Source organism: Bombina bombina, chromosome 2 (genome assembly GCF_027579735.1).
Source record: "Bombina bombina isolate aBomBom1 chromosome 2, aBomBom1.pri, whole genome shotgun sequence".
NCBI classification, from domain to species: Eukaryota; Metazoa; Chordata; class Amphibia; order Anura; family Bombinatoridae; genus Bombina; species Bombina bombina.
The window spans coordinates 1,202,446,336-1,202,472,777 of record NC_069500.1 but is presented as its reverse complement, the minus strand read 5'-3'; the positions used below and the strand labels follow the sequence as shown (position 1 = coordinate 1,202,472,777).

The window sequence follows — 26,442 nt, the reverse complement described above, 5'->3', positions numbered from 1 at the left end:
GTCGGTCTAGGGGTAATACATTTATTATTAGTAGTGAGAGGGGGGGATTGCGAATATAGGGGTTTTACGTGTCAGGCTTATTTTTGGGGGGCGTGTTAGACTTTTATAGGAAATTTGTTATTTTCTTTACTTTTTCTTAGGCGCCGGCAGTTTCTAAAGTGCTGTAAGTCACTGGCGACGACAGAAATGTGTATTTACGCACATTTCTGAACGTCACCAGCTTATCCGACTTACGCCAATTAGGAACTGCCGGCGCCGTATATGTAACACCCCGATGTGCGAGGTGAAATTACGGGCGGCGCGGGTTTCTGCACTTACGCTGAAACCTGCGCTGTATATTGGATCGGGCCCCTAGTATTTTCTTTATACTTTGAGCCATCTAGTAAGAAAAAAATATCTTATCTGATATAACCTACTGAGCCAATTACACACTTTATACCAGCACTTACTAATAGTATAGCAGTACCAGAAGCATTGTAATGAATTTGCTTCCCTTGCTCAACATGTATTACACAACATTTATCTTACTCTGATGACTTTATCTGGTGTTATATAGGTCAGTGTTTTTCAACCAGTGTGCCGTGGCACACTAGTGTGCCATGAGAGATCCTCAGGTGTGCCACGGCAGACTGACAACAGTGTGACATATTTTTTAAACTTTGCTTTGTTTTTTACTCCCAGTGCAGGGGTAGATTGTAGGAGGCATGGCATAACAGCACAATACATACAGTATGTGTGTGTTTGTGTGTATGTGTATATATATGCTGTATTAGGCTACAATGTGTGATTTTTTTTAAAATTTTGGGATGGTGGTGTGCCACAGGATTTTTTAATGTAAAAAAGTGTGCCACGGCAAAAAAAAAAGGTTAAAAATCACTGATATAGGTCATCTGGATAACTTTAATTTGGTTTTCCTGATAATACGCCGCTAAAGATTTTTTTTTGACCTCCCTATACTCTTAGTCATTATATTATCTGCAAGGTTAATATTCAATACTTTCTCCCATTTATGTTTACTTTTTAGAATTATTGCTGTACTTTTCTTACACTTTACATACATATACAAAAAAAATATATTCAGAAGATTCTCTCCCTGAATTGGGAGATCCTTTTATCCATAAATTCAGAGCTCCAATTATATCCAAATTGTTCAATTAGATCCATAGTATAGATTCTTATTTGATAGTAACGATATAAATGGTTCTTAGGGATTATGAATTCTCTTTAATTTGTTGAAACGTATTTTGTTGTAAATCCTGCTGTAAATTGGGGATTACTTTGTATAGGAAAGCAGTCTGAAATATGTAAATTTGAGTCACTTTTATAACAGACATCTTCTTGCATAATGAAGGTAAATTTTTCCCTTAAATATGAATTAAAGCAGAAAGCGTAAAAGGATAGTGTTTTGTTCTATTTCTATTTCTGTATAATAATTATTTTTAGTCACCCAGTCAAGCAAATATTTGGCCAGAGCTGCTTTATTAAGGATTTGAAAATCTGGTAAATTCATTCCTCCTTGTTCTCTGGAAGTTTTGTAAGACAATGTGGGCTTTTGTCTTTGCCACACACAAAAAAATCTAAGCTTTTATTAATTAAATGAAGATCAGATTTATATAAAGGAAGTGGTATAGCTTGCATTAGATAAAACATTTTTGTAAATAGAATAATTTTAACAAGTTTTAGCAGAGTTTCCACGTTTGAGGGAAAAAAATACTGCGCCACTTGTAATCTGGCGAAAAATGTATAAACTAGTTATCTGCCCAAGCATTTAATAGACAGTAGAGATCCCTAATAACATATAACACATAGATAAATTAAACTGCAATTTGTAACTGCTTGAATAAAAATGACATTTAGTAATAAAATATGGAACTTTAATGGTCCATTGTACTTTAAAAATGACATTTTAATTTGTTGTTTGTGGGGGTTAATTGTAAGTATAATAAGATTTGTATAGGTCGAACTTGATAGGCTTTTGTCTTTTTTTAACCTCATCTACTATGTTAGTATGTTAAAGATAAGCATAAGGATAAAACGTAGATTAAAATTATATTATTTGTTTAAATATTAAAAAAGTGTAAAGTTTTAGTTTCTATAAAGTAATAGCTGCTGTGTTATCTCCTTTCTTCAGCTGTCAATTATTCTAATGTTAAGTTTTATTAATTAAGGTTTAAAGTCCCTTTAACATTACTTTATTGTTCACATGCATTGTTTTCACTTTTTCCCTGTAACTTTTCTCAGTAGATAAAATAGATTAATATAGATTTAAGGAAACTTAGCTTTCAACATGGTGGCACCCATTACTTTATAGAATCTGAGCTGAATTGTTAAAGCCACAATTAAATTACAGGGAAAGGGGAGAACATAAATAATGAAAGTATTTTGAAAAGTTTTTTGGGGGTTTACTACACATAATTAATCATTTTACATTACAATATGCAATTTCAAAGAGTTGACTATCCCTTTAACATATAAATGGGCATGAATTCATGTGAAAATCTGTTCTACTTTCTTCCTAGTATTAAACAACATGACAGATACGGGCAGCTGATTCTTGCGAACTCCACAGCAGCCGATACTGGGGAATTTAGTTGCTGGGCCCAAGTGTGTGACAGATTTGACTGCAAAAAAGATGAATCGAAAACTGGATCTACTTACATCTTTTTCACAGGTACTGAAAAATGAAATGTTATGTAAGATTTTGTGTTTACATGATTCTCCATCCATAAAACATAATTTATACTTACCTGATAAGTTATTTTCTTTCCTGCATGGAGAGTCCACAAATCCATTTAATTACTAGTGGGAATTAAACTCCTGGCCACCAGGGGAAGGCAAAGAACACCCCAGCAAAGCTTCAAGTATTTTCCCACTACCCACAATCCCCAGTCAATCAGCCAAGGAATTATGGAAAGAGAAGAAGACACAAAGGGTATAGAAGTGCCTGAGGTTTAGAAAAATGACAAAAAGTCGTCTTAAAATTAAGGGCGGGACGTGGACTCTCCATGCCAGGAAAGAAAATAATTTATCAGGTAAGTATTTTTTCTTTCCAATGGCATGGAGAGTCCACCAATTAATTCAATTACTAGTGGGAACTAATACCAAAGCTAGAGTCCACAGAATGGAAGGGAATAGAGTCCACAGAATGGAACAGAAGGCACCACAGCTTGAAGAACTTTTCTCCCAAAAGAAACCTGAGGCAAAAACATAAAATTTGGAAAATTTGGAAAAAGTATGCAATGAAGTGGCCAACTTGCAAATCTGTTCCATAGAAGCATCATTTTTAATCTGGGGGCTGCTGTCCAGCTGTCTGATAAGCCAATCAAATAACACTTCTCAACCAGAAGGAGACAGTAGAAGAAGAGTGGTAGATTGACGAAAATCTTTCGTAGCCTGTAATTAGAACCTTAAAGCACGCACAACATCCAGATTGTGCAATAACCGCTCTTTCTTAGAGAAAGGATTAGAACAAAAGGAAGGAACAGCAATTTCTTGGTTAATATTGCGTTCCGAGACCACCTTAAGTAGAAATCCTAATTTAGTACAGAGAACCGCCTTATCCGCATGAACAATAAGATAAGGAGATTCACACTGTAGAGACAAAAGCTCTGAAACTCTATGGGCAGAGGAAATTGCCAGCAGAAACAAAACTTTCCAGGACAATAACTTGATATCAACAGAATGCATAGGCTCAAATGGAGCCTGCTGCAGAACTTTAAGAACCAGAATAAGACTCAAAGGAGGAGCAATTGACCTAAACACAGGCCTGATTCTAACCAAAGCCTGGACAAAAGATTGAACATCTGGCAAAATTGCCAGACGCTTCTACAGAAGAATCGACAGAGACGAAATCTGACCCTTTAGGGTACTGACTGATAAACCCTTCTCCAGGCCCTCCTGGAGAAAGGACAGAATATGGGGAATTCTCACCTGACTCCAAGAAAAACCCATAGATCCGCACCAATGAAGGTATTTACACCATACCTTATAATAAATCTTGCGAGTAACAGGATTACGAGCCTGAATCATAGTCTCAATAACTTTCACAGAAAAAACCTTTTCTGCACAAGACTAAGCATTCAGTCTCCAAGCAGTTAGCTTCAGAGAGACTAAGTTCGGAAGGAGGAAGGGACCCTGAAGTAGAAGATCCTTCCTCAGAGGCAATTGCCATGGGGGAAATAACAACATCTTCACTAGGTCCGCAAACCAAGTTCTGCAAGGTCACGCTTGAGCTATTAGAATCACTGAAACCTGCTCCTGTTTGATACGAGCTATCACCCGAGGAAGGAGGGCAACCAGAGGAAACAGATAAATTAGACTGAAATCCCATGACACTGCCAGGGTGTCTACCAGAGCTGCTTGAGGATCTCTTGATCTTGCTCCGTATCTTGGAAGCTTGGCGTTTAGACAAGATGCCATCAGATCCTGAACTCCCCACTTGAGGGTTAACATCGAGAAAACTTCCGGATGTAGAGACCATTCCCCTGGATGAAACGTCTGCCTGCTCAGATAATCTGCTTCCCAGTTGTCCACCACTGGGATATAAATGTCAGAGAGATAACAATTGTGAGACTCTGCCCACTGAAGAAGCTCTGAGTTCCTCCTTGGTGGTTTATATACGCCACAAAAGTGATGTTGTCCGATTGAAATCTGATAAACCGGACTAAACTCAGTTGAGGCCAAGCTGATAGAGCATTGAGAACTGCTCTCAATTCTAGGATATTTATAGGGAGGGCAGACTCCTCCTGAGTCCAAAGTCCCTGAGTTCTTAGGGACCCCCAAACCACTCCCAGGCTGGCATTCATGGTCACAATCTCACAAGAAGGTTTCAGGAAACAAGTGCCCTGAGACAAATGGTCCTGGGAGATCCACCAAGATAGAGACATCTTTGTCTGAGAGTCTAAAACTATCCTCTGAGAGAGATCTGAGTGGTCTCCGTTCCATTGATTGAGCATACATAACTGTAGAGGTCTCAGATGGAAGCGAGCAAACAGAATAATGCCCATGGATGCCACCATGAGACCAATTACTTCAATGCATACAGCCACTGATGGACGAACAGAGGACTGAAGACAATGACAGGCCTCCAGAATCTTGAATTTTCCGTCCAAAAAATCTTCATAGATACTGAGTGTATGATTGTCCCCAGAAAACATCCCCTGGTACTTGGCACCTAAGGAACTTTTCCCTAGATTTACCTTCCACCCGTGAGATCAGAGAATAGCTAACAGAAAATCTGTATGGGATCTTTCTAACTGAAAAGATGGCGCCTGGACCAAGATATGGTCCAGGTAAGGAGCCACTGCAATCCCTAGAGATCTGGCCACAAGCAAAAGAGCCCCTAGAACCTTCGTAAAGATTCGAGGAGCAGTGGCGAGGCTGAAAGGCAGTGCTCTAAATTGGAAATGTTGATCCAGAAAAGCGAACCTCAGGAACTTGAAATGTTCCCTGAGGATAGGCACATGAAGATACTCATCCTTTAGGTCTATAGTGGTCATATGAGCTGGAACAGGAAAAACTTCCACAGATTTAGGTTTGACATCAAAAACTCTATTCAGTTTATTAGCCTTTTAGGAGCCTCTGCAACAGTTTCAGAGTCATCTAAAGTAGCTAAAACCTCCTTCAAAAGTAAACAGAGATGCTCCAGTTTAAATCTAAAATTAACCTTCTCAGAATCTATTGTACTAGGAACTGCAGATTCTGAATCAGAGATCTCGCCCTCAGAAGCTGCAGAGGAATGGTCCTCGCAAGATAACTGAGAAAGACTAACCAAATCAGTCTTGGCCGAATCAGAAACCATAGAAATGTTATTAGATTTCCTCTTCCTTTTACCAGAACTAGGTAAAGCACTTAGGGCTGCAGAAACTGCAGAAGTCAACTGCACAGCAAAATCTTTATTGCAAACAAACATTCCCAGAGACTGACTGAGAGGGACCGCAGGGCACTGCATGTGAATCTGCAAAGACTGGGACATGTTAGCAGAAGGCTGAGACAACCATTGAACAGCATTATACTGAGAAAAAAGAAGGCCCAGATAAGGAATCCTTATCCTTAGACAATAAAACCTTATTAAGGCAAAGGGAACAAAATTGCACAGGAGGAATAACCTGGGCAGCTGCACAAGAAAGACATTTATCAAATGACAGAGAAAGCTTGGGATCGGCTTTCTTAGTAAATAAAATAGTCATTTATTTCCCTTATACTCTAATTGCAATATAAAAAACATAGAGCATAGATAAATAATTATTAAAACCGGCACCTCTACACCCCAGCCATGCTGGAGAGACTCACCCAACCGGTAACCAGGAATCCAATCCACACCACCAGATAAATCCTGTTCAAACTGCAGATCCCAGAAAACTGCAAACATCAGAGAGAAGCGACAGGCAGGAAAAATTATCTAATGCCAGAAAATCCAGTCTGTCTCCTTGAAAATCCAACTTCCAAACAGCTGGTTAGAAACAAACTGTTCAGCATTTAGGAAGTAACAGAGCGGTCACATGATCACAAATTCAAAAGTAAGGTGTGGTCCAACAACCTTATTAAAGAGATATTACCCAAACTAAATAAAAGGTAAACTTGTGCAATTAAATCCCATAGCCAAAATAAAAAAAGCCTTCACATGACAGAACAGTGCCCTGAACTGCTCCCCAACCTGTAAAAGCGATATTCAATCCCATAAGGATCCACCTTGTTCTCTAAGGGGTATATTTATTAATGTGCGAGCGGACATGATACAATGTAGTGTATCATGTCCGACGCACATCGATAAATGCCCATATTCGATCAGGTTGATTTCTGTCCGCGGCCTCAGAGCAGGTGGACAAGTAGAGCAGCGGCTTCAAAACTTCTGTTTCTGGCGAGCCTGAAGTCTCGATGGAAACAAGGGGCATCAAGCTCCATATGGAGCTTGATAAATCGGCCCCTAAGTATCTTTTTTTTTTTTTATACAAGGAACTCCTAAGTGTTGCATCCTTCTCACCTAAAAGGTAAAAAAAATTACCTGTGGATCTGCTGTAGGGCAGGTACAGCGAAAAGGTGTGACAGAATCCTCACTGACATAGACCTGTAGATAAATAAAAAACTGAGTAACCAACCCTGGTTTTCTATATAGGGGTAGCAAAAATGTAAAAGACCACCTCGCCATCTTCCAACTGCTAAAAGCCACCATTACTCTCACTAAAGAGAATTACATGGACTCAGCATAACCCCAATCCTTGATTGCAGAGAAAAGTACCCATTAAAGGATTAACAACTTGATTTCTTCAGACACCTTCTTCGCACATCACCTACAATGTTACACAGGCAAAGAATGACTAGGGATTGTGGGTAGTGGGAGGATACTTGAAGCTTTGCTGGGATGTTCTTTGCCTCCACCTGGTGGCCAGGAGTTGAATTCCCACTATTAATTGAATGGATTTGTCCTTTTTCTTTTGACATTTTCTATTTACATTTTTATGACCTCATGTGAAAACAGTATATTATGGGCTTTATAAATAATTTAGTTTAGAATTGACGGAAGAAAGAGAAAGGGAGGTTATGAGTGCACTAATAGTCTCCTATAAAGCTTAACTTTTACTAATTAGATTAAAATCTTTAAATCAAAGTAATCACTTAACCCCTCAAGTAGCCAAAAAGGCCTTGTTTAGAATGGGAGTCCGCAGAAGCAGACAAAAGATAAAAAAAAGAAAAAAGAAAAATAGAAAAAAATGAAAAATACTCACTGGTAGAGTCCACAAAGGATGCCCCCTATTTCCTGTCTGATAGCAGGAAACGTCAGCATCAGATGGAGACACCCTTAAAGGACCTCCGGTGAGCTCAAAAAAAGAGAAAAATACAAAAATAAAATAGGTAGCATGTTTTGGAACGTATTCGGGCCTTTTTAAAACATATTTCTGGTTTGAAAATAGCCCATATACTGGAGGAAACGCATTACTTCTTGCAGGTGATTACCTTAATAATGATTACCTGCAGCAGCATTTAAAATGCTGTTTAACCAGAGGGAGAGTGGGATATAATAGAGCCCTTATGTCCTCCACCTGTTTGTGCTAGAGGGATAAGTGATCTCTCATCTGAAAAAGGGAAATCTGCCCTTTTAAAGAGGGGTCAAATGACCCTATAAGCTGCAGGTGATCATTATAAAACTTTTGATTACCTGCAGCATCATTTAAAATCCAAATTTTATCTAATGGAGCCCCTATCTCCTCTCCTTTGGGCTAGAGGGACAACTTGGGAGGGGCATACTCCTCTCTTTCTCTCCATTAGCTCTTTGTCTACCATTTATCTGTCTGTCTCTCACTTTTGTTAGTCTGTTATCTCCTCCTTGATTTCTATTAACCTTTTTGCATCTCTCTTTCTCTGTCTCTCTCTGTGTTGTCCTCTCCTCAGCAAATGCTCAAGATTGTTAAATAAGATTTGCATGGTGTAAGCCTCCCATACAAAAACTGGGTTTTCTTGCAGATTGAAATGTCTTCCAATTTCACAACCTTTTGAAAATACGTGACAAACACCTTGCATGGCAATTCTTAATGACTGGAATATACTCCATAGTGTGCTTAGCAACAGTGTGTTCAGGAATACAGAATTCAAATAGTTTGTCAAATAGCATGACTTAATAATTCTGCACATGTAGGTTTGTTATGATTATTTTGATTGCTTAAATATTTAAAGAGACAGTGTACTGTGTTTTTTTTCTTTTAATGTGCTCCCAGTGATCCATTTTACCTGTATTAAATTGTTTACAGATAGTTACTTTATAAGGCTTTTGTCATTTGAAATAGCTATTTTTGCCTGCTTTATCCCCACCTATACTGAACATTTCAATACCTAAGTGCTTGTTCTAGAAAAGATATGTGTGACGGATACCCCGGCTACCCCGACTGGGTAGCTCCGTCAAACGGGTCCTGCTTCCTCCCTGCCGACTGCAGCTATGTAGCTGGCAAGTGACCACAGCCTGTAGCCACCCCTGATGCCCGACAGCACCAGTATTCAGGTAGCTCTGCCAGAGGGTCCTTCCTCTGCCTAAAACAGGCTGCTATGTAGCCCAGGAAAGTGATTTTAGCTGGAGCTCACCCAAATAACTAGACATACTAGCATTCAGGTGAAACAGGTACTTATTTTATTGAAAACACACACTCCTTTTATACACAAAGCTCATCTTGATAAGATACTGGACAATCCCACAATTGTCCCGCCATTCCCGCCCCTCCAGACAAACCGGTGCCTCCATAGCAGCCCTAGTCCCACAGAATCCCAGGGCCCAGGGGTGATCCCAGGGGAGTGGCGGCACTTCCTGGGTGTCATTTGAAAGCTCTCGGTCCCCAGATGCCACAGTCCAAAAAGCGGTGTGATTCGTTAAAGGACCGGAGTTACAGCTTGTGAAAGATTGGGGGTAGGGGTGTCCGAAACCCCCAGTTCCCCAAGTAGCTCCCCTCCGGCAATTCCACCACCTCTTGTCCACCCTAGGAGCTACCAATCCCCAAAAGAGCGGAGCTCTGGGACAAAGGGCCGCTGGAGCGACCAGGGTTAAAGATAGTGGGTGTCCTGCTGTTCTGTGGCTGACTGGGAGTTCCAGGAGCCTGGCCAGCCTGAGAGGGGTTAGGTGGGTGTTCGTTGTGAGGTGGCCAACTGGGAGTTCCAGGAGCCCGGCCAGCCTAGGAGGGTTTTTCCGGTCAGAGGCCAGCTCTTCTCTGACAAAATACTGGTGACAAAACAAGCAAACTAAAGCTTCCAGAGACCGCGGTTGCTCTGAGGAGCCCAAAACCGCTGAGAAACAACAGGGGTGAGGTAGTAAGGGGGTGGGGGTTAGTCTTGGGGGTCTGATATCCATGATATCTCCCCCCCTCCAGTTCAGCAGACCCGGCTAGACCCTTAGCGGGTCAGCCTGGGGCTGTCCGATGGTGGCCCTCCAATTCACGGTTGCTGGGAAAGGTTATCCCATCTCTCCAGGGCTTGAAGCATCCTGGGGGGTTCCTGCCAGTGTTTATTCCCTGCGCCCTAGGCACAGGGATAAGCACACAATGCAAAGTCCCAAACAAGTTTGCCAAGGCTGGCTCCCAAACAGTTGCTCTTCCACAAGTTCTAGTGTCTTTAGGTTCCATGACCACACTGCCTCCCTCTGTGACACTTGGTTGAGTACTGGCTGACCCACTCACAAACCAATCCAGTGCCAGTTTCCCTGGCTGAATTCCCATCCCAGAATGGAGGGTGAGGTTGCTCCTTGATGGGGCAGGCAAGACTCGGGTGCTCAAACTTGTGGCACCAACTGCAGGGGCGGGTATCCAACAAAGTAATTGCCGGTTTCCCAGCTGTAGGTGGAAGTTGCTCCTTGGTGGGGCAGGCAAAACTTGGGTGCCCAAACTTGGGGCACCAACTGCATGAGCCGGTACCCCCCTGGTCTGTCCCCTGCGAGAAATACTCCAGGACAATAACTGGGTAGAGACCCTGCCAAGCTACTGAGGGCAGGAAGGGGTTCTGTGTAATGGGAGGGAGGATGACTACCTCCGCTCCCAGGGGATGGCTCTGTTGCTGGGGAGAGATACAGACTGTCTTCTCTCCTGGCTCCTGGCTCCTGGCTCTCCCGCTGGGGAGAGAGACCAACTGTCTCCTCTCCCAGGAAGGGGTTCTGCATAAGGGGAGGGAGAATGACTACCTCTGCTACCAGGGGATGGTTTTGCCGCTGGGGAGAGAGATCGACTGTCTCCTCTCCCAAAAAGGGGTTCTGCTTACGGGGAGGGAGGACGATTACCTCCACTCCCAGGGGATGGCTCTGCCGCTAGGGAAAGAGACCGACTATCTCTCCTCTCCATGTACCTGGCTCTGCCACTGGGGAGAGAGACTGACTGTCTACTCTCCCAGGAAGGGGTTCTGCGTAAGGGGAGGAAGGACGACTACCTCCGCTCCCAGGTGATGGCTCTGCCGCTGGGGAGAGAGACCGACTATCTCCTCTCCCTGCTCCTGGCTCTGCCAATGGGGGGAGAGACCGACTGTCTCCTCTCCCAGGAAGGGGTTCTCCTTACGGGGAGGGAGGACAACTACCTCCGCTCCAAGGGGATGGCTCTGCTGCTGGGGAGAGAGAACGATTTTCTCCTCTCCCTGCTTCTGGCTCTGCCATTGGGGAGAGAGACTGACTGTTTCCTCTCCCAGGAAGGGGTTCTGCATAAGGGGAGGGAGATCGACTACCTCCGCTCCCAGGGGATGGCTCTGCCACTGGGGAGAGAGACCGAATTTCTCCTCTCCCTGCTCCTGGCTCTGCCGCTGGGAAGAGAGACCGACTGTCTCCTCTCCCTGCTCCTGGCTCTGCCACTGGGGAAAGAGACCGACTGTCTCCTCTCCCAGAAAGGGGTTCTGCTTACGGGGAGGGAGGACGATTACCTCCACTCCCAGGGGATGGCTCTGCCGCTAGGGAAAGAGACCGACTGTCTCTCCTCTCCATGTACCTGGCTCTGCCACTGGGGAGAGAGACCGACTGTCTACTCTCCCAGGAAGGGGTTCTGCGTAAGGGGAGGGAGGACGACTACCTCCGCTCCCAGGTGATGGCTCTGCCGCTGGGGAGAGAGACCGACTGTCTCCTCTCCCTGCTCCTGGCTCTGCCAATGGGGGGAGAGACCAACTGTCTCCTCTCCCAGGAAGGGGTTCTCCTTACGGGGAGGGAGGACGACTACCTCCGCTCCCAGGGGATGGCTCTGCTGCTGGGGAGAGAGACAGATTTTCTCCTCTCCCTGCTTCTGGCTCTGCCATTGGGGAGAGAGACTGACTGTTTCCTCTCCCAGGAAGGGGTTCTGCATAATGGGAGGGAGGACGACTACCTCCGCTCCCAGGGGATGGCTCTGTTGCTGGGGAGAGATACAGACTGTCTTCTCTCCCGGCTCCTGGCTCTCCCGCTGGGGAGAGAGACCAACTGTCTCCTCTCCCAGGAAGGGGTTCTGCATAAGGGGAGGGAGAATGACTACCTCTGCTACCAGGGGATGGTTCTGCCGCTGGGGAGAGAGATCGACTGTCTCCTCTCCCAGAAAGGGGTTCTGCTTACGGGGAGGGAGGACGATTACCTCCACTCCCAGGGGATGGCTCTGCCACTAGGGAAAGAGACCGACTGTCTCTCCTCTCCATGTACCGGGCTCTGCCACTGGGGAGAGAGACTGACTGTCTACTCTCCCAGGAAGGGGTTCTGCGTAAGGGGAGGGAGGATGACTACCTCCGCTCCCAGGTGATGGCTCTGCCGCTGGGGAGAGAGACCGACTGTCTCCTCTCCCTGCTCCTGGCTCTGCCAATGGGGGGAGAGAGACCAACTGTCTCCTCTCCCAGGAAGGGGTTCTCCTTACGGGGAGGGAGGACGACTACCTCCGCTCCAAGGGGATGGCTCTGCTGCTGGGGAGAGAGACCGGTTTTCTCCTCTCCCTGCTTCTGGCTCTGCATTGGGGAGAGAGACTGACTGTTTCCTCTCCCAGGAAGGGGTTCTGCATAAGGGGAGGGAGATCGACTACCTCCGCTCCCAGGGGATGGCTCTGCCACTGGGGAGAGAGACCGACTTTCTCCTCTCCCTGCTCCTGGCTCTGCCGCTGGGAAGAGAGACCGACTGTCTCCTCTCCCTGCTCCTGGCTCTGCCACTGGGGAAAGAGACAGACTGTCTCCTCTCCCAGAAAGGGGTTCTGCTTACGGGGAGGGAGGACGATTACCTCCACTCCCAGGGGATGGCTCTGCCGCTAGGGAAAGAGACCGACTGTCTCTCCTCTCCATGTACCTGGCTCTGCCACTGGGGAGAGAGACTGACTGTCTACTCTCCCAGGAAGGGGTTCTGCGTAAGGGGAGGGAGGACAACTACCTTCGCTCCCAGGTGATGGCTCTGCCGCTGGAGAGAGAGACCGACTGTCTCCTCTCCCTGCTCCTGGCTCTGCCAATGGGGGGAGAGACCAACTGTCTCCTCTCCCAGGAAGGGGTTCTCCTTACGGGGAGGGAGGATGACTACCTCCGCTCCCAGGGGATGGCTCTGCTGCTGGGGAGAGAGACAGATTTTCTCCTCTCCCTGCTTCTGGCTCTGCCATTGGGGAGAGAGACTGACTGTTTCCTCTCCCAGGAACGGGTTCTGCATAAGGGGAGGGAGATCGACTACCTCCGCTCCCAGGGGATGGCTCTGCCACTGGGGAGAGAGACCGACTTTCTCCTCTCCCTGCTCCTGGCTCTGCCGCTGGGAAGAGAGACCGACTGTCTCCTCTCCCAGGAAGGGGTTCTGCATAAGGGGAGGGAGCACAACTACCTCTGCTCCCAGGTGATAGCTCTGCTGCTGGGGAGAGAGGTCGACTGTCTTCTCTCCCAGGAAGGGGTTCTGCTTACGGGGAGGGAGGACGACTACCTCCGCTCCCAGGGGATGGCTCTGCCACTGGGGAGAGAGACTGATTGTCTCCTCTCCCTGCTCCTGGCTCTACCACTGGAGAGAGAGAGACTGACTGTTTCCTCTTCCAGGAAGGGGTTCTGCATAAGGGGAGGGAGGACGACTACCTCCACTCCCAGAGGATGGCTTTGCCGCTGGGGAGAGAGACCGACTTTCTCCTCTTCCTACTCCTGGCTCTGCCGCTGGGGAGAGAGACCAACTGTCTGCTCTCCCAGGAAGGGAGTACGACTACCTCTGCTCCCAGGTGATGGCTCTGCCGCTGGGAAGAGAGACCGACTATCTCCTCTCCCGGCTCCTGGCTCTGCCGCTGGGGAGAGAGACCGACTGTCTCCTCTTCCAGGAAGGGGTTCTGCTTATGGGGAGGGAGGATGACTACCTCCGCTCCCAGGGGATGGCTCTGCCACTGTGGAGAGAGACCGACTGTCTCCTCTCCCTGCTCCTGGCTCTGCCGCTGGGGAGAGAGACCGACCATCTCCTCTCCCAGGAAGGGGTTCTGTGTAATGGGAGGATGACTACCTCCACTCCCAGGGGATGGCTCTGCCGCTGGGAAGAGAGACCGACTGTTTTCTCTCCCGGCTCCTGGCTCTGCCGCTGGGGAGAGAGACCGACTGTCTCCTCTCCCAGGAAGGGGTTCTACGTAAGGGGAGGGAGGACGACTACCTCCGCTCCCAGGGGATGGCTCTGCCGCTGGGGAGAGAGACCAACTGTCTCCTCTCCCTACTCCTGGCTCTGCCGCTGGGGAGAGAGACCGACTGTCTCCTCTCCCAGGAAGGGGTTCTACGTAAGGGGAGGGAGGATGACTACCTCCGCTCCCAGGGGATGGCTTTGCCGCTGGGGATAGAGACCAACTGTCTCCTCTCCCTGCTCCTGGCTCTGCCTCTGGGGAGAGAGACCAACTGTCTCCTCTCCCAGGAAGGGGTTCTGCTTACGGGGAGGGAGGACGACTACCTCCGCTCCCAGGGGATGGCTCTGCTGCTGGGGAGAGAGACCGATTTTCTCCTCTCCCTGCTTCTGGCTCTGCCATTGGGGAGAGGGACTGACTGTTTCCTCTCCCAGGAACGGGTTCTGCATAAGGGGAGGGAGATCGACTACCTCCGCTCCCAGGGGATGGCTCTGCCACTGGGGAGAGAGACCGACTTTCTCCTCTCCCTGCTCCTGGCTCTGCCGCTGGGAAGAGAGACTGACTGTCTCCTCTCCCAGGAAGGGGTTCTGCATAAGGGGAGGGAGCACAACTACCTCTGCTCCCAGGTGATAGCTCTGCTGCTGGGGAGAGAGACCGACTGTCTTCTCTCCCAGGAAGGGGTTCTGCTTACGGGGAGGGAGGACGACTACCTCTGCTCCCAGGGGATGGCTCTGCCACTGGGGAGAGAGACTGTTTGTCTCCTCTCCCTGCTCCTGGCTCTACCACTGGAGAGAGAGACCGACTGTTTCCTCTTCCAGGAAGGGGTTCTGCATAAGGGGAGGGAGGACGACTACCTCCGCTCCCAGAGGATGGCTTTGCTGCTGGGGAGAGAGACCGACTTTCTCCTCTCCCTGCTCCTGGCTCTGCCGCTGGGGAGAGAGACCGACTGTCTCCTCTCCCAGGAAGGGAGTATGACTACCTCCGCTCCCAGGTGATGGCTCTGCCTCTGGGGAGATAGACCGACTATCTCCTCTCCCGGCTCCTGGCTCTGCCACTGGGGAGAGAGACCGACTGTCTCCTCTCCCAGGAAGGGGTTCTGCTTATGGGGAGGGAGGACGACTACCTCCGCTCCCGGGGGATGGCTCTGCCACTGGGGAGAGACCGACTGTCTCCTCTCCCTGCTCCTGGCTCTGCCGCTGGGGAGAGAGACCGACTGTCTCCTCTCCCAGGAAGGGGTTCTGTGTAATGGGAGGGAGGATGACTACCTCCGCTCCCAGGGGATGGCTCTGCCGCTGGGAAGAGAGACCGACTGTTTTCTCTCCTGGCTCCTGGCTCTGCTGCTGGGGAGAGAGACCGACTGTCTCCTCTCCCAGGAAGGGGTTCTACGTAAGGGGAGGGAGGACGACTACCTCCGCTCCCAGGGGATGGCTCTGCCGCTGGGGAGAGAGACCAACTGTCTCCTCTCCTTGCTCCTGGCTCTGCCGCTGGGGAGAGAGACCGACTGTCTCCTCTCCCAGGAAGGGGTTCTGCTTACAGGGAGGGAGAACAACTACCTCCGCTCCCAGGGGATGGCTCTGCCACTGGGGAGAGAGACTGACTGTCTCCTCTCCCTGTACCTGGCTCTGCCGCTGGGGAGAGAGACTGACTGTCTTCTTTCCCAAGAAGGGTTTCTACGTAAGCGGAGGGAGCACGACTACCTCCGCTCCCAGGTAATGGCTCTGCTGCTGGGGAGAGAGACCGACTGTCTTTTCTCCCAGGAAGGGGTTCTGCTTACGGGGAGGGAGGACGACTACCTCCGCTCCCAGGGGATGGCTCTGCCACTGTTGAGAGAGACCGATTGTCTCCTCTCCCTGCTCCTGGCTCTGCCACTGGGGAGAGCGACCTTCTATTTCCTCTCCCAGGAAGGGGTTCTGCATAAGGGGAGGGAGGACGACTACCTCCGCTCCCAGAGGATGGCTTTGCTGCTGGGGAGAGAGACCGACTTTCTCCTATCCCTGCTCCTGGCTCTGCCGCTGGGGAGAGAGACCGACTGTCTCCTCTCCCAGGAAGGGAGTACGACTACCTCCGCTCCCAGGTGATGACTCTGCCTCTGGGGAGATAGACCGACTATCTCCTCTCCCGGCTCCTGGCTCTGCCACTGGGGAGAGAGACTGACTGTCTCCTCTCCCAGGAAGGGGTTCTGCTTATGGGGAGGGAGGACGACTACCTCCGCTCCCGGGGGATGGCTCTGCCACTGGGGAGAGACCGACTGTCTCCTCTCCCTGCTCCTGGCTCTGCCGCTGGGGAGAGAGACCGACTGTCTCCTCTCCCAGGAAGGGGTTCTGTTTAATGGGAGGGAGGATGACTACCTCCGCTCCCAGGGGATGGCTCTGCCGCTGGGAAGAGAGACCGACTGTTTTCTCTCCCGGCTCCTGGCTCTGCTGCTGGGGAGAGAGACCGACTGTCTCCTCTCCCAGGAAGGGGTTCTACGTAAGGGGAGGGAGGACGACTACCTCCGCTCCCAGGGGATGGCTCTGCCGCTGGGGAGAGAGACCAACTGTCTCCTCTCGTTGCTCCTGGCTCTGCCGCTGGGGAGAGAGACCGACTGTCTCCTCTCCCAGGAAGGGGTTCTGCTTACAGGGAGGGAGAACAACTACCTCCGCTCCCAGGGGATGGCTCTGCCACTGGGGAGAGAGACTGACTGTCTCCTCTCCCTGTACCTGGCTCTGCCGCTGGGGAGAGAGACTGACTGTCTTCTTTCCCAGGAAGGGGTTCTACGTAAGCAGAGGGAGCACGACTACCTCCGATCCCAGGTGATGGCTCTGCTGCTGGGGAGAGAGACCGACTGTCTTCTCTCCCAGGAAGGGGTTCTGCTTACGGGGAGGGAGGACGACTACCTCCGCTCCCAGGGGATGGCTCTGCCACTGTTGAGAGAGACCGATTGTCTCCTCTCCCTGCTCCTGGCTCTGCCACTGGGGAGAGCGACCTTCTATTTCCTCTCCCAGGAAGGGGTTCTGCATAAGGGGAGGGAGGACGACTACCTCCACTCCCAGGGGATGGCTCTGCCACTGGGAAGAGAGACCGACTGCCTCCTCTCCCAGGAAGGGAGGATGACTACCTCCGCTCCCAGGTGATGGCTCTGCCGCTGGGGAGAGAGACCGACTATCTCCTCTCCCAGCTCTGCCACTGGGGAGAGAGACCGACTGTCTCCTCTCCCAGGAAGGGGTTCTGCTTACGGGGATGGAGGACGACTACCTCCGCTCCCAGGGGATGACTCTGCCACTCTGGAGAGAGACCGGATGTCTCCTCTCCCTGCTCCTGTCTCTGCCGCTGGGGAGAGAGACCGACTGTCTCCTCTCCCGGGAAGGGGTTCTGTGTAAGGGGAGGGAGGACACCGACCTCCTCTCCCTGGATTCCTGGAGCTGTTGCAGGTGCTGGGCAGAGGCCGGCAGCTCTCTGCCCTGTTGCCAGCGCTTCTGCTAGGGTGGCCCCCTGGTCCAAGACCATAAGCTCGGAGCCAGCAGGCTGATCGGGATCCAGAAGCCCTGGTTCCCTTTTTCTTTGTTGCCACTCCTCCACGGTCGAGCTCCATGAGTCCCAGAGGGCTCCACCCCAGACATGTATAGCCTTGGCATGCTGCTTAATGAGATCTAGCAGCCTCTTGTATTCCTTGACCAGTGCCTCTTTCTGGTCACTTATAAAATCCAGATCGTCTAGTAGCCAGGATTCCTCCAAGAGATCCAGCAGTTCCTCTTGGAGCCTAGAGATATCCTCCAGACCCTGGTCCATCTCGCTCCCAAACTGTGGGTCCTCTGTCCTTTTTGTAAATAGCAATCCAGGGCCGCTGAAGCCAAAGCCCTCTGTGGGGGAGCCATCCTCCACCTATGACTGCGCTTGCATAGCGAGCCATTGGAGGGCCAGATAGCCGTCCTCCACCCACATCTCTTGCTGGATCAGTCTATGTAGAACAGATAGCCATTCCTTCTTTGGCTGTTTTCCCAGGAAAGGCACTCTCACGGTCCGCCGAACCCGGAACCTTGTGTCATTTCGTGGGGAGGACCTTTCCATTGTCCCGCTCCTGTTGAAGAGCCTCCCACCAGAGGTCCGACGGATCAGGTCCCTCTGTTCCAGCAGGTCCTGTAGATAAATAGGACCGTCCAGCTAGGCCAGCGCCTCCTGTACTCTCCTTAGAAATTTGACTTCGATAGTTACCAGCTACTGTGGCCCTTCTCCTCTGTCAGCAGGAATCGTGTGGAAGAAGCAGATCCCACTGCTGCCAGCCAACGTGATGGATACCCCGGCTATCCCGACTGGGTAGCTCCGCCAAACGGGTCCTGCTTCCTCCCTGCCGACTGCAGCTATGTAGCTGGCAAGTGACCACAGCCTGTAGCCACCCCTGATGCCCAACAGCACCAGTATTCAGGGTCCCACCCTGTGGCAGACTCCAGCTACCCAGACTAGGTAGCTCTGCCAGAGAGTCCTTCCTCTGCCTGGAACAGGCTGCTATGTAGCCCAGGAAAGTGATTTTAGCTGGAGCCCACCCAAATAACTAGACATACTAGCATTCAGGTGAACCAGGTACTGGTTTTATTGAAAACACACACTCCTTTTAAACACAAAGCTAATCTTGATAAGATACTGGATAATCCCACAATTTTCCCACCATTCCCACCCCTCCAGACAGACTGGCACTTCCATAGCAGCCATAGTCCCACAGAATCCCAGGACCGAGGGGTGACGGTTTTGGGATGATCCCGGGGGAGTGGCAGCACTTCCAGTATGTCATTACATTACAGCCCGGTAAAGATTGGGGGGTAGAGGTGTCCGAAACCCCCAGTTCCCCAAGTAGCTCCCCTCCGGCAATTCCACCACCTCTTGTCCTCCCTAGTTGCTACCAATCACCAAAAGAGCGGAGCTCTGAGACAAAGGGCAGCTGGAGCGACCAGGGTTAAAGGTAGCAGGTGTCCTGCTGTTCTGTGGCCGACCGGGAGGTCCAGGAGCCGGCCTGAGAGGGGTTAGGCGGGTGTCCATTGTGAGGCGGCCAACCGGGAGTTCCAGGATCCCGACCAGCCTAGGAGGGTTTTTCCGGTCAGAGGCCAGCTGTTCTCTGACAAAGTACTGGTGACAAAACAAGCAACCAAAAAGCTTCCAGAGACCATGGTTGCTCTTAGGAGCCCAAAACTGCAGATAAACAACAGGGGTGAGGTAATAAGGGGGTGGGAGTTAGCCTTGGGAGTCTGGTATCCGTGACAATATGTAAACAAGAATGTTTAGAAAAAACATGCTGCTGGTGGGGGGGTTGGACAGACAGATAATAAAGTGTTCATTTTTAATTGTTCTCACTAAAGCCCTGATGATCAAAGATTCTCCTGCTTGGATAGAAATTTTAGTTCAGAACTGTCATGTCATGCAGTGCCATATTGCTTTGGGCTTGTCCTTCCATAACATACAAAAATGCAGGGAACACTCCTTGGAGAAGTAAAGCAAAATCTGCCTTTTAAAAATTTTACTAAGAATCTTGCAGTGCTGGAGGATCATTTCACCTAAGCGGAGAACTTTAGATCATCAGGCCCTTAGTATTTGGTTCACTGTGTATTGAGATAAGGAGGTTTTTTTTGTAAATAATAGTAAGCTGCTGTCCCTGCATGCTCAGCCCATTTCATTGGATTGTGCTTGCAAAATAACATATAAACACAAAAATAAACCTAAAGGAACAATTCCCCATACATCTGCAGCTGGTGTAACTAGTAAATGGAAACACTTTAAAGGTAAACCGGGAAATGGCACATGATCAGCAGCTTAAAGTGTAATTTCTGCTAACTATAGAAAACCTAAGCTTACATAAATTTGCAGGAGATGTTGTTATTAAAGACAGTTCAATCATTTTTTATTTTTTTTAAACACAGAGGTAGTGATTGGAAATGAACTGATAACTTTACCAACAGGGGAGTGAGAATTTTCTGACAGGACCATCTTGAATATTGTACAAAGACTGTAGTAGCTAAACAGCACACAAGAAACAGGAAGGAAGACTAGACTTATTGAAATTATGTGATGTAAATTTATTTACCAGAAAGGAAAATCACAAGACCATATGACACCATTTATAAAGTGAAAGATGTATCAAGACATCTGGCATCCAGATTACCAAAGCAAGCTACAAGTAAATAACTGTAGTTATAAAAATGGTGGATATAGGAGGCGCTATAAAAGCTGTAGGATATATAGATATAAGTTTAAGTTAACGGTATCGTTATCAGCCTTAGAAAATCTTATTAAAACAAAGAGTCCGTTGGTATATATATAAATACAATATTTAATATCAAAGTAAAATTTAATAAAGTGGTGCGATATTCAATAAAATACAAACTATCAATGCTAAATCAGAGTTACAGATAAAAACCAAATCAGCAGATAAAATTAGCAGATAAAATACATAAATTACATATAATGCTCAAACATACATAAATCAGAACCGGTTAAATCATTCACACTTCATACAGCCTAACAGATTCTTGATATCAAAGACACAATATATAGCTGTTGGAGAACACCAAAATAGCTTGTGTTCTAATCTCACTGTCTTTTATGGGGATCCCCAATAAAATTGATCCAGAATGACAATGTGGGTTAGAATAAATACTCCAAATCTAAGACATTTGGGTAAGTGCCCCCGAATGAAGCCGTTATGCCTTCAGTCACTCTCTATTTGAAATAGAGCCCAAGGTGGTTTAAGTCCCTTCCTTGCCGCTCTCTCAGTAATATAGGCAGTCAAGTATACTGAACAGAGCCGGGAGGCTCTCCTACCTCCTTTCAAGTGTCTGCCAACGGTCTCCTTACCTGGCCCGACACTCCGGCTACTCCTTCGGATATCAGTCAGTGAAGATCCCGTGAGTGACGTCACCCGGTTTCCGGATCCTAGGTGACCACTTGCGCAAGTGTTTGTTTCCACGGTTGTATCCACAAAATATCCTCTGCACTTCAGTACACCAGGGTACGCAGAGTTCGGTTCAGCTTTGCTTGTCAAATATCCACAAACGATAGCAGGTAAGTCCTCTACGCGTTTCAACCCCTTTCTGGGTCTTTTTCAAGATGCCACTTCCTGCAACCTCTGTCCTTAAATCCACTCTCTGCACAGGTGATTCGCTACCGCTTCTGCACCTTTCCTGCAGGTAAGTACTTCTTGTACTCTTCAGCTTCTAGCGTCCCATTCTGTTTGCAGCTCTCACCCTAACTAGTCAGATATGCCCAAATCTAAATTTAAATTAAAAAAACACATTGATAAGACAGCAGTTGCCTAGAAAATGTACAATCAGACCAGCAAATAATTCACATGCTTAGCAATATTTTGATATGTAGAAGTACATCAAGATGGAAAACTGAGAAGCTGGAATTATTTCATAAATGTTTGCTCCTCCCCACTTATCAAAAATGTTTGTGGTTAGTACAGACAGAAATTTGTAGTAAATGATGATGAAAAAGTATCAAATTTTTTATTCGGAAATAAAAGACTGCTGCCGCGTTAGATTCACCTGCCACAGTTGATTTATATCATATGTACGTTGATGATATAACTATGACATCATAAACTATATTGCTCATCATATTGCATCATCATCAAAAACTTAATTCATTAAATGATATAATGTTATATAATAGTAACAGTGATTAAACAACATGTGATATGAAGTAACATGTGATACCTTCCAAAACTTCAGTAATGTTATTAAAAGTGTAATTTATTATTTTTATGATGTCATTGATTTCTTTATTTAACCATTTAGGATGCACACTTCTAGATTTGGTGAACTTATATGTTTAGTATTGTGTGCATTTAAGTGTTCTGGTAAGTATCCGCACTCTCCTACTTTTATGTATTTCAGTTTAGACACTGGTTTTACAAGTCTTTTTCCTATCTTTTTCGAATAACTAAACCAAAAACTATTTTTTCTATATAAAATGGCATTTAGTAGTGATTAAATATATGCAAAAGGTCATAGAAAAAATGTGTCATGCATAAGATATTTTTTTTTTCATTATGAATGTAAAATTAATGCAAATATGTTGCCATCCTAATCACTCAGCACTCGGTTATGTGAGTGTATTACCTTCATATAAAGTGTCAGCATATACCCAGGAGGGAAAGGGAGTGTTTTATCCAGAAGCAAAGTAGAACCTTCCTAAGGGTGAAGAAATCATTTACAATAATTCTTCCCTGCCCCGTCAAATAATGAATGGATATTCTTGATTGAATGAGAAAATGGTACCAGTGAGATAGTGAGACAAAATAAAGCAGTGGTGGTACCTGATGAACTTGTCTCCTCTCTTTTGGGTCCTGAAAATGGAACCATGCTCAAGAGAAAGTATAGCATTGTAAACTATATAACTATGCAAGGAGGACTTCTGAGCAATGCATCAATGAAATGACAAAAACTAAAGAATATGAAACCATGCAGTATGCCATAACTTTCCTTTAAACCAGTGTTCCACAGAATATTTTGCAAGACGGTTGCCATTATGATGTAGCCAGGAGGGGGGGCAGTGTGATACTTTGTAATATTATAACAGTTTCTGCTATCCACAAATTAACTGCGTAATATAGCTTTAATGTATTTAATGATCATTTGTGCAATAAATATTGAAAAACTTTAATATCAGCTCATTTTAGCTTCATATTGACTTAAAGGGATATGAAACCCAATTTTCTTTTTTTGTGATTCATACAGAGCATATAATTTAAAAAAAGTTTCCAATTTACTTCTCATATCAAATTTGCTTTGTTCCCATGATATTCTTTGTTGAAGAGATAGGTAGGTGCCTGGAGCACTACATGACAGGAAATAGTGCTGCCATCTTGTGCTCTTGCAAATGGACAACTAGAGATGAGCATTCGGGCTTCTGACTAATGCAAATTCATCCGCATTTTGCTAATTTGTTAAGTCTTTTGCTATACTAACAGTCTAATACATTATTGGACGAAAAAGAAAAAAACTAATGATTACTTGACAAAATTGATTTGTTCATTTGTTTATGAAGTTTGGCGCCAAAAAAGGAATGAGGGAAGGAATTATATTGTTAATTAATAAGCTCATTTGTTTGTAATTATGTATAGGGGGTCTTACCATTCATTTGTCCATTGCCCCTTATCTAGTCCAGCCGTAGTATTTCTAATGACTGATGTTAGGGTCAGCTGGTCAGGAATTTAATGCTGGATTTTAGTCATACTGGAGTTGTATGTTCTTTTAACATTGGAAAAAAAAGGTTATTTTAATTGTCGGATCCTATAATGTAAGAATTTTTTTTTTAATATTAATTGTCTGTATTAGCTGTTCCCATTGAAAATAACGGTAACAAATACAAATAAAATGTTCCTCTGAACCAAATGCCTACATGGACGAAATTAGGCTGAACCAAACATTTAAAAATATCTAAAACAAATCTTTCGGACTAAACATTTTTTGCCCGTCCACATGTCTATGTATAATATTCTTGTAAAACTGATGCATATAGTGCTCCAGAAGTGTTCAATCTTCTGAGTTTACATCCCTGCTTTTCAACAAAGGATACCAAGAGAATAAAGACAATTTGATAATAGAAGTAAATTACAAAGTTGATTAAAACTGCATGCCCTATCTGAATCATGAAAGAACAGTTTTACGTTTCATGTCTTAGCCGGGTGGTCAGTAAAATCAGTGCTCATTAAAAAGGTCCTGGAGATAAGACTGTAAATTGTTATTTGTAAAAATAAATGTGATCATTTAATGCATGTTTGTTTTAGAAATGTCAGATAAATAAATCACGTAAGAGTATACAACAATGCAATATGTCAGGAATTTCCTTTTAACTGTTATTACAGGTTTTGGTTTGGAAAAATAAATGTAATAATTTAATGTGTGTGTTGTATTTTGCCTTTTGCTTAATTAAAGAAAGATGCCATTTTAAGTCTTTATTATAAAGTGTTTATTGAAAGGCAAGGAAGCTCTACCATAAACAATAGTGTCTCTGTGTATTTCCTTAAACTCTGTAGTAAAAAGAATGGGTTAGCCTTATATAAATAAGGACCTTTCGGTATAGTTATGTAACTTTGATCTCCACATAAAGGGCTCCCATGAGTCTCTAGGCAAATACATAAACATTTATTCACAGCAGGTGATCACTATTAGCACAGTGATCACATGGCTATTAAAGCTTATATACTGTTGACCACCCTCCTTTTCTCCAAACCCTCTAGTCCTTCAGCATTTGCAACCCAACCCTCTCGTGGTTCTCCTCCTACCTGTCTGACCATACCTTTAGTGTAGTCTTTTCTGGTGGTCCTCTGCCCCTCTACCACTTTCTGTTGGCTCTGTCCTTGGTCCCCTTCTCTTCTCAATCTATATGTCATCATTAGGTTCCTTATTAAAGTCCCATGGGTTTCAATATAATTTTCTTCTGATGACACCTAAATCTACCTTTCTACACCAGACCTATCCCCTTCCTTGCAAACTGGTGTCACTAACTGTATTTCTCATATTTCATCTTGGTTGTCCTTTCACTACCTGAAGCTAAGGGGTAAATTTATCAAATGGCGGGCGGACATGATTTGCTGTAGTGAATCAAGTCCGCCCGACATCACTAAATGCTGACAGCATACGCTGTCGACATTTATCATTGTACAAGCATTTCTTGTGAAATGCTTCTGCAATGCCGCCCCCTGCACATTCGCGGCCAATCGCCTGCTAGCAGTGGTGTCAATCATCCTGATCGTATCGGATTGGGGTGATTGCAGTCCTCCACCTAAAAGGTGGCGGACAAGTTAAGGTAAGGAACAGTGATCTTACAACCGCTGCTTCTTAACTTAGGTTTCAGGCTGACCTGAAACCTCGGGCGTAGAAAGCAGCATCCACTGCTTAATACATCTACCCCTATATCTTTCTAAAACTGAGCTTCTTATTTCCCTCCCTTTTTTCCTAAATCCCCATCCCCCATCTTTCTATAACTGTTAATAATAGCATCATTACCCCAACCCCAATGCCCATTGTCTTGGAGTAACACTGGAGTAACACTTGACTCAGTTTTACCATTCACTTCTCACATCCTGTCTTTGGCCAACTGCTGCCATTTCCACTTTAAAAACATCTTCAAAATTCACCACTTCCTTACACAAGACACAGCTAAGATATTAATCCACTCGCTGATCATTTACCGCCTTAACTATCACAACTCTATCCTCTCTGGTCTAATTTCCATCTATCTCCTTTACAATCCATAATGAATGCCTTTGCCAAGCTGATCTTCCTTACCCATAACTCTTCTTCTGCTGCACCTCTCTGACAGTCCCTTCACTGGCTTCCTATAGCCTCCAGAATTAAACACAAAATTGTAACTCTGCCATTCAAGTCTGTAAATAACACGGCTCTTTAAAGTCCCTACTGTTCAGGGATGCATACAATATACTCTAACCTTTTCTAACCTCAGTCCTCCCCTCCTGTGTTATCCCTGTGAATCCCTTAGCAGGTACGCCTACCAACCCAGTTGTTAGTAGATCATCTTCATAAGAGCTGATTTACAATTTGCAATACCCACTTGTTCCCCATAAATGTTACCTTGAATATCATTCCTCTGTTTATAGCGATGAGGAATCTGTTGGCGCCTTACAATTAACGGATAATAATAATATGGGATTTATTTTTAAGCAGGGTTTAGGGGCATGGAAATAAGGGGTCTTGGGGTCTCTACACCCTTTTGATGGCCTGTTATAAGGGTATTTCCATGTTTAGTGTATTAAATTATAATTTTTTTCTTTTGCATAAACTCTAACAACCAAAACACACACACTGTTCGAAAGAGCATGCAATTATCTTTCAAACAGTGGAGTTTTCTAGGGCTTAAGGACTTGAGTGCAGGGGGACACACTGGCCTCCAAAAGTGCCCCCCCGGTGAGACACAGGTGTCATCATTCTAATTTAAAAGGTTAAATATATGAGTCCATACTTATTGGTACTGGAAGTATTTATTTTTATTCTTTATTATGCTTGTCAACAAAATCATACATAGAAAATTATTGTCAAAGGACACGTTCAACAATATAGCAAATGTGGCAACCTTTGTGAAAAGAATATTCATGTACTATGTATCACAAAATACTGTGTTCTACAGTGCATACAAATATTTAAATGGTTTGCTCCATAATGTATGTGTATGAGTCATGTTTTCCATCTTATCAGGAAGTCTGTGATGTTGCAGCTTGCAAGAGATAATATACAGGTATTTGTGACTAATGTAGATTTAATGTAAAGAATCCTGCTAAGATATAATATTGTTTTATTACTAACTCTTAAATTATTTTTAAATATTCGAGCAGCTGCATTCCCCATAAATAACGTAATACAAATAGGTTAATTTTGTGAAACCACATACAAAAGCAGTAAAATATGTATTCTTTCAGAGTATGGCTCCCTTTTGTATCTATTTG

At 46.0% G+C, this 26,442-nt stretch overlaps 1 protein-coding gene across 1 annotated transcript in view; it reads left to right on the top strand.

Annotated features, from left to right (window-relative positions):
• Positions 1-26,442, top strand: part of PDGFRL (platelet derived growth factor receptor like) — a 262,539-nt gene that overhangs the window by 133,059 nt on the left and 103,038 nt on the right. The window contains exon 3 of the mRNA XM_053703917.1: positions 2,520-2,671. Coding sequence (XP_053559892.1) covers positions 2,520-2,671 — 152 coding nt within the window. The remainder of the gene's footprint in view (positions 1-2,519; positions 2,672-26,442) is intronic.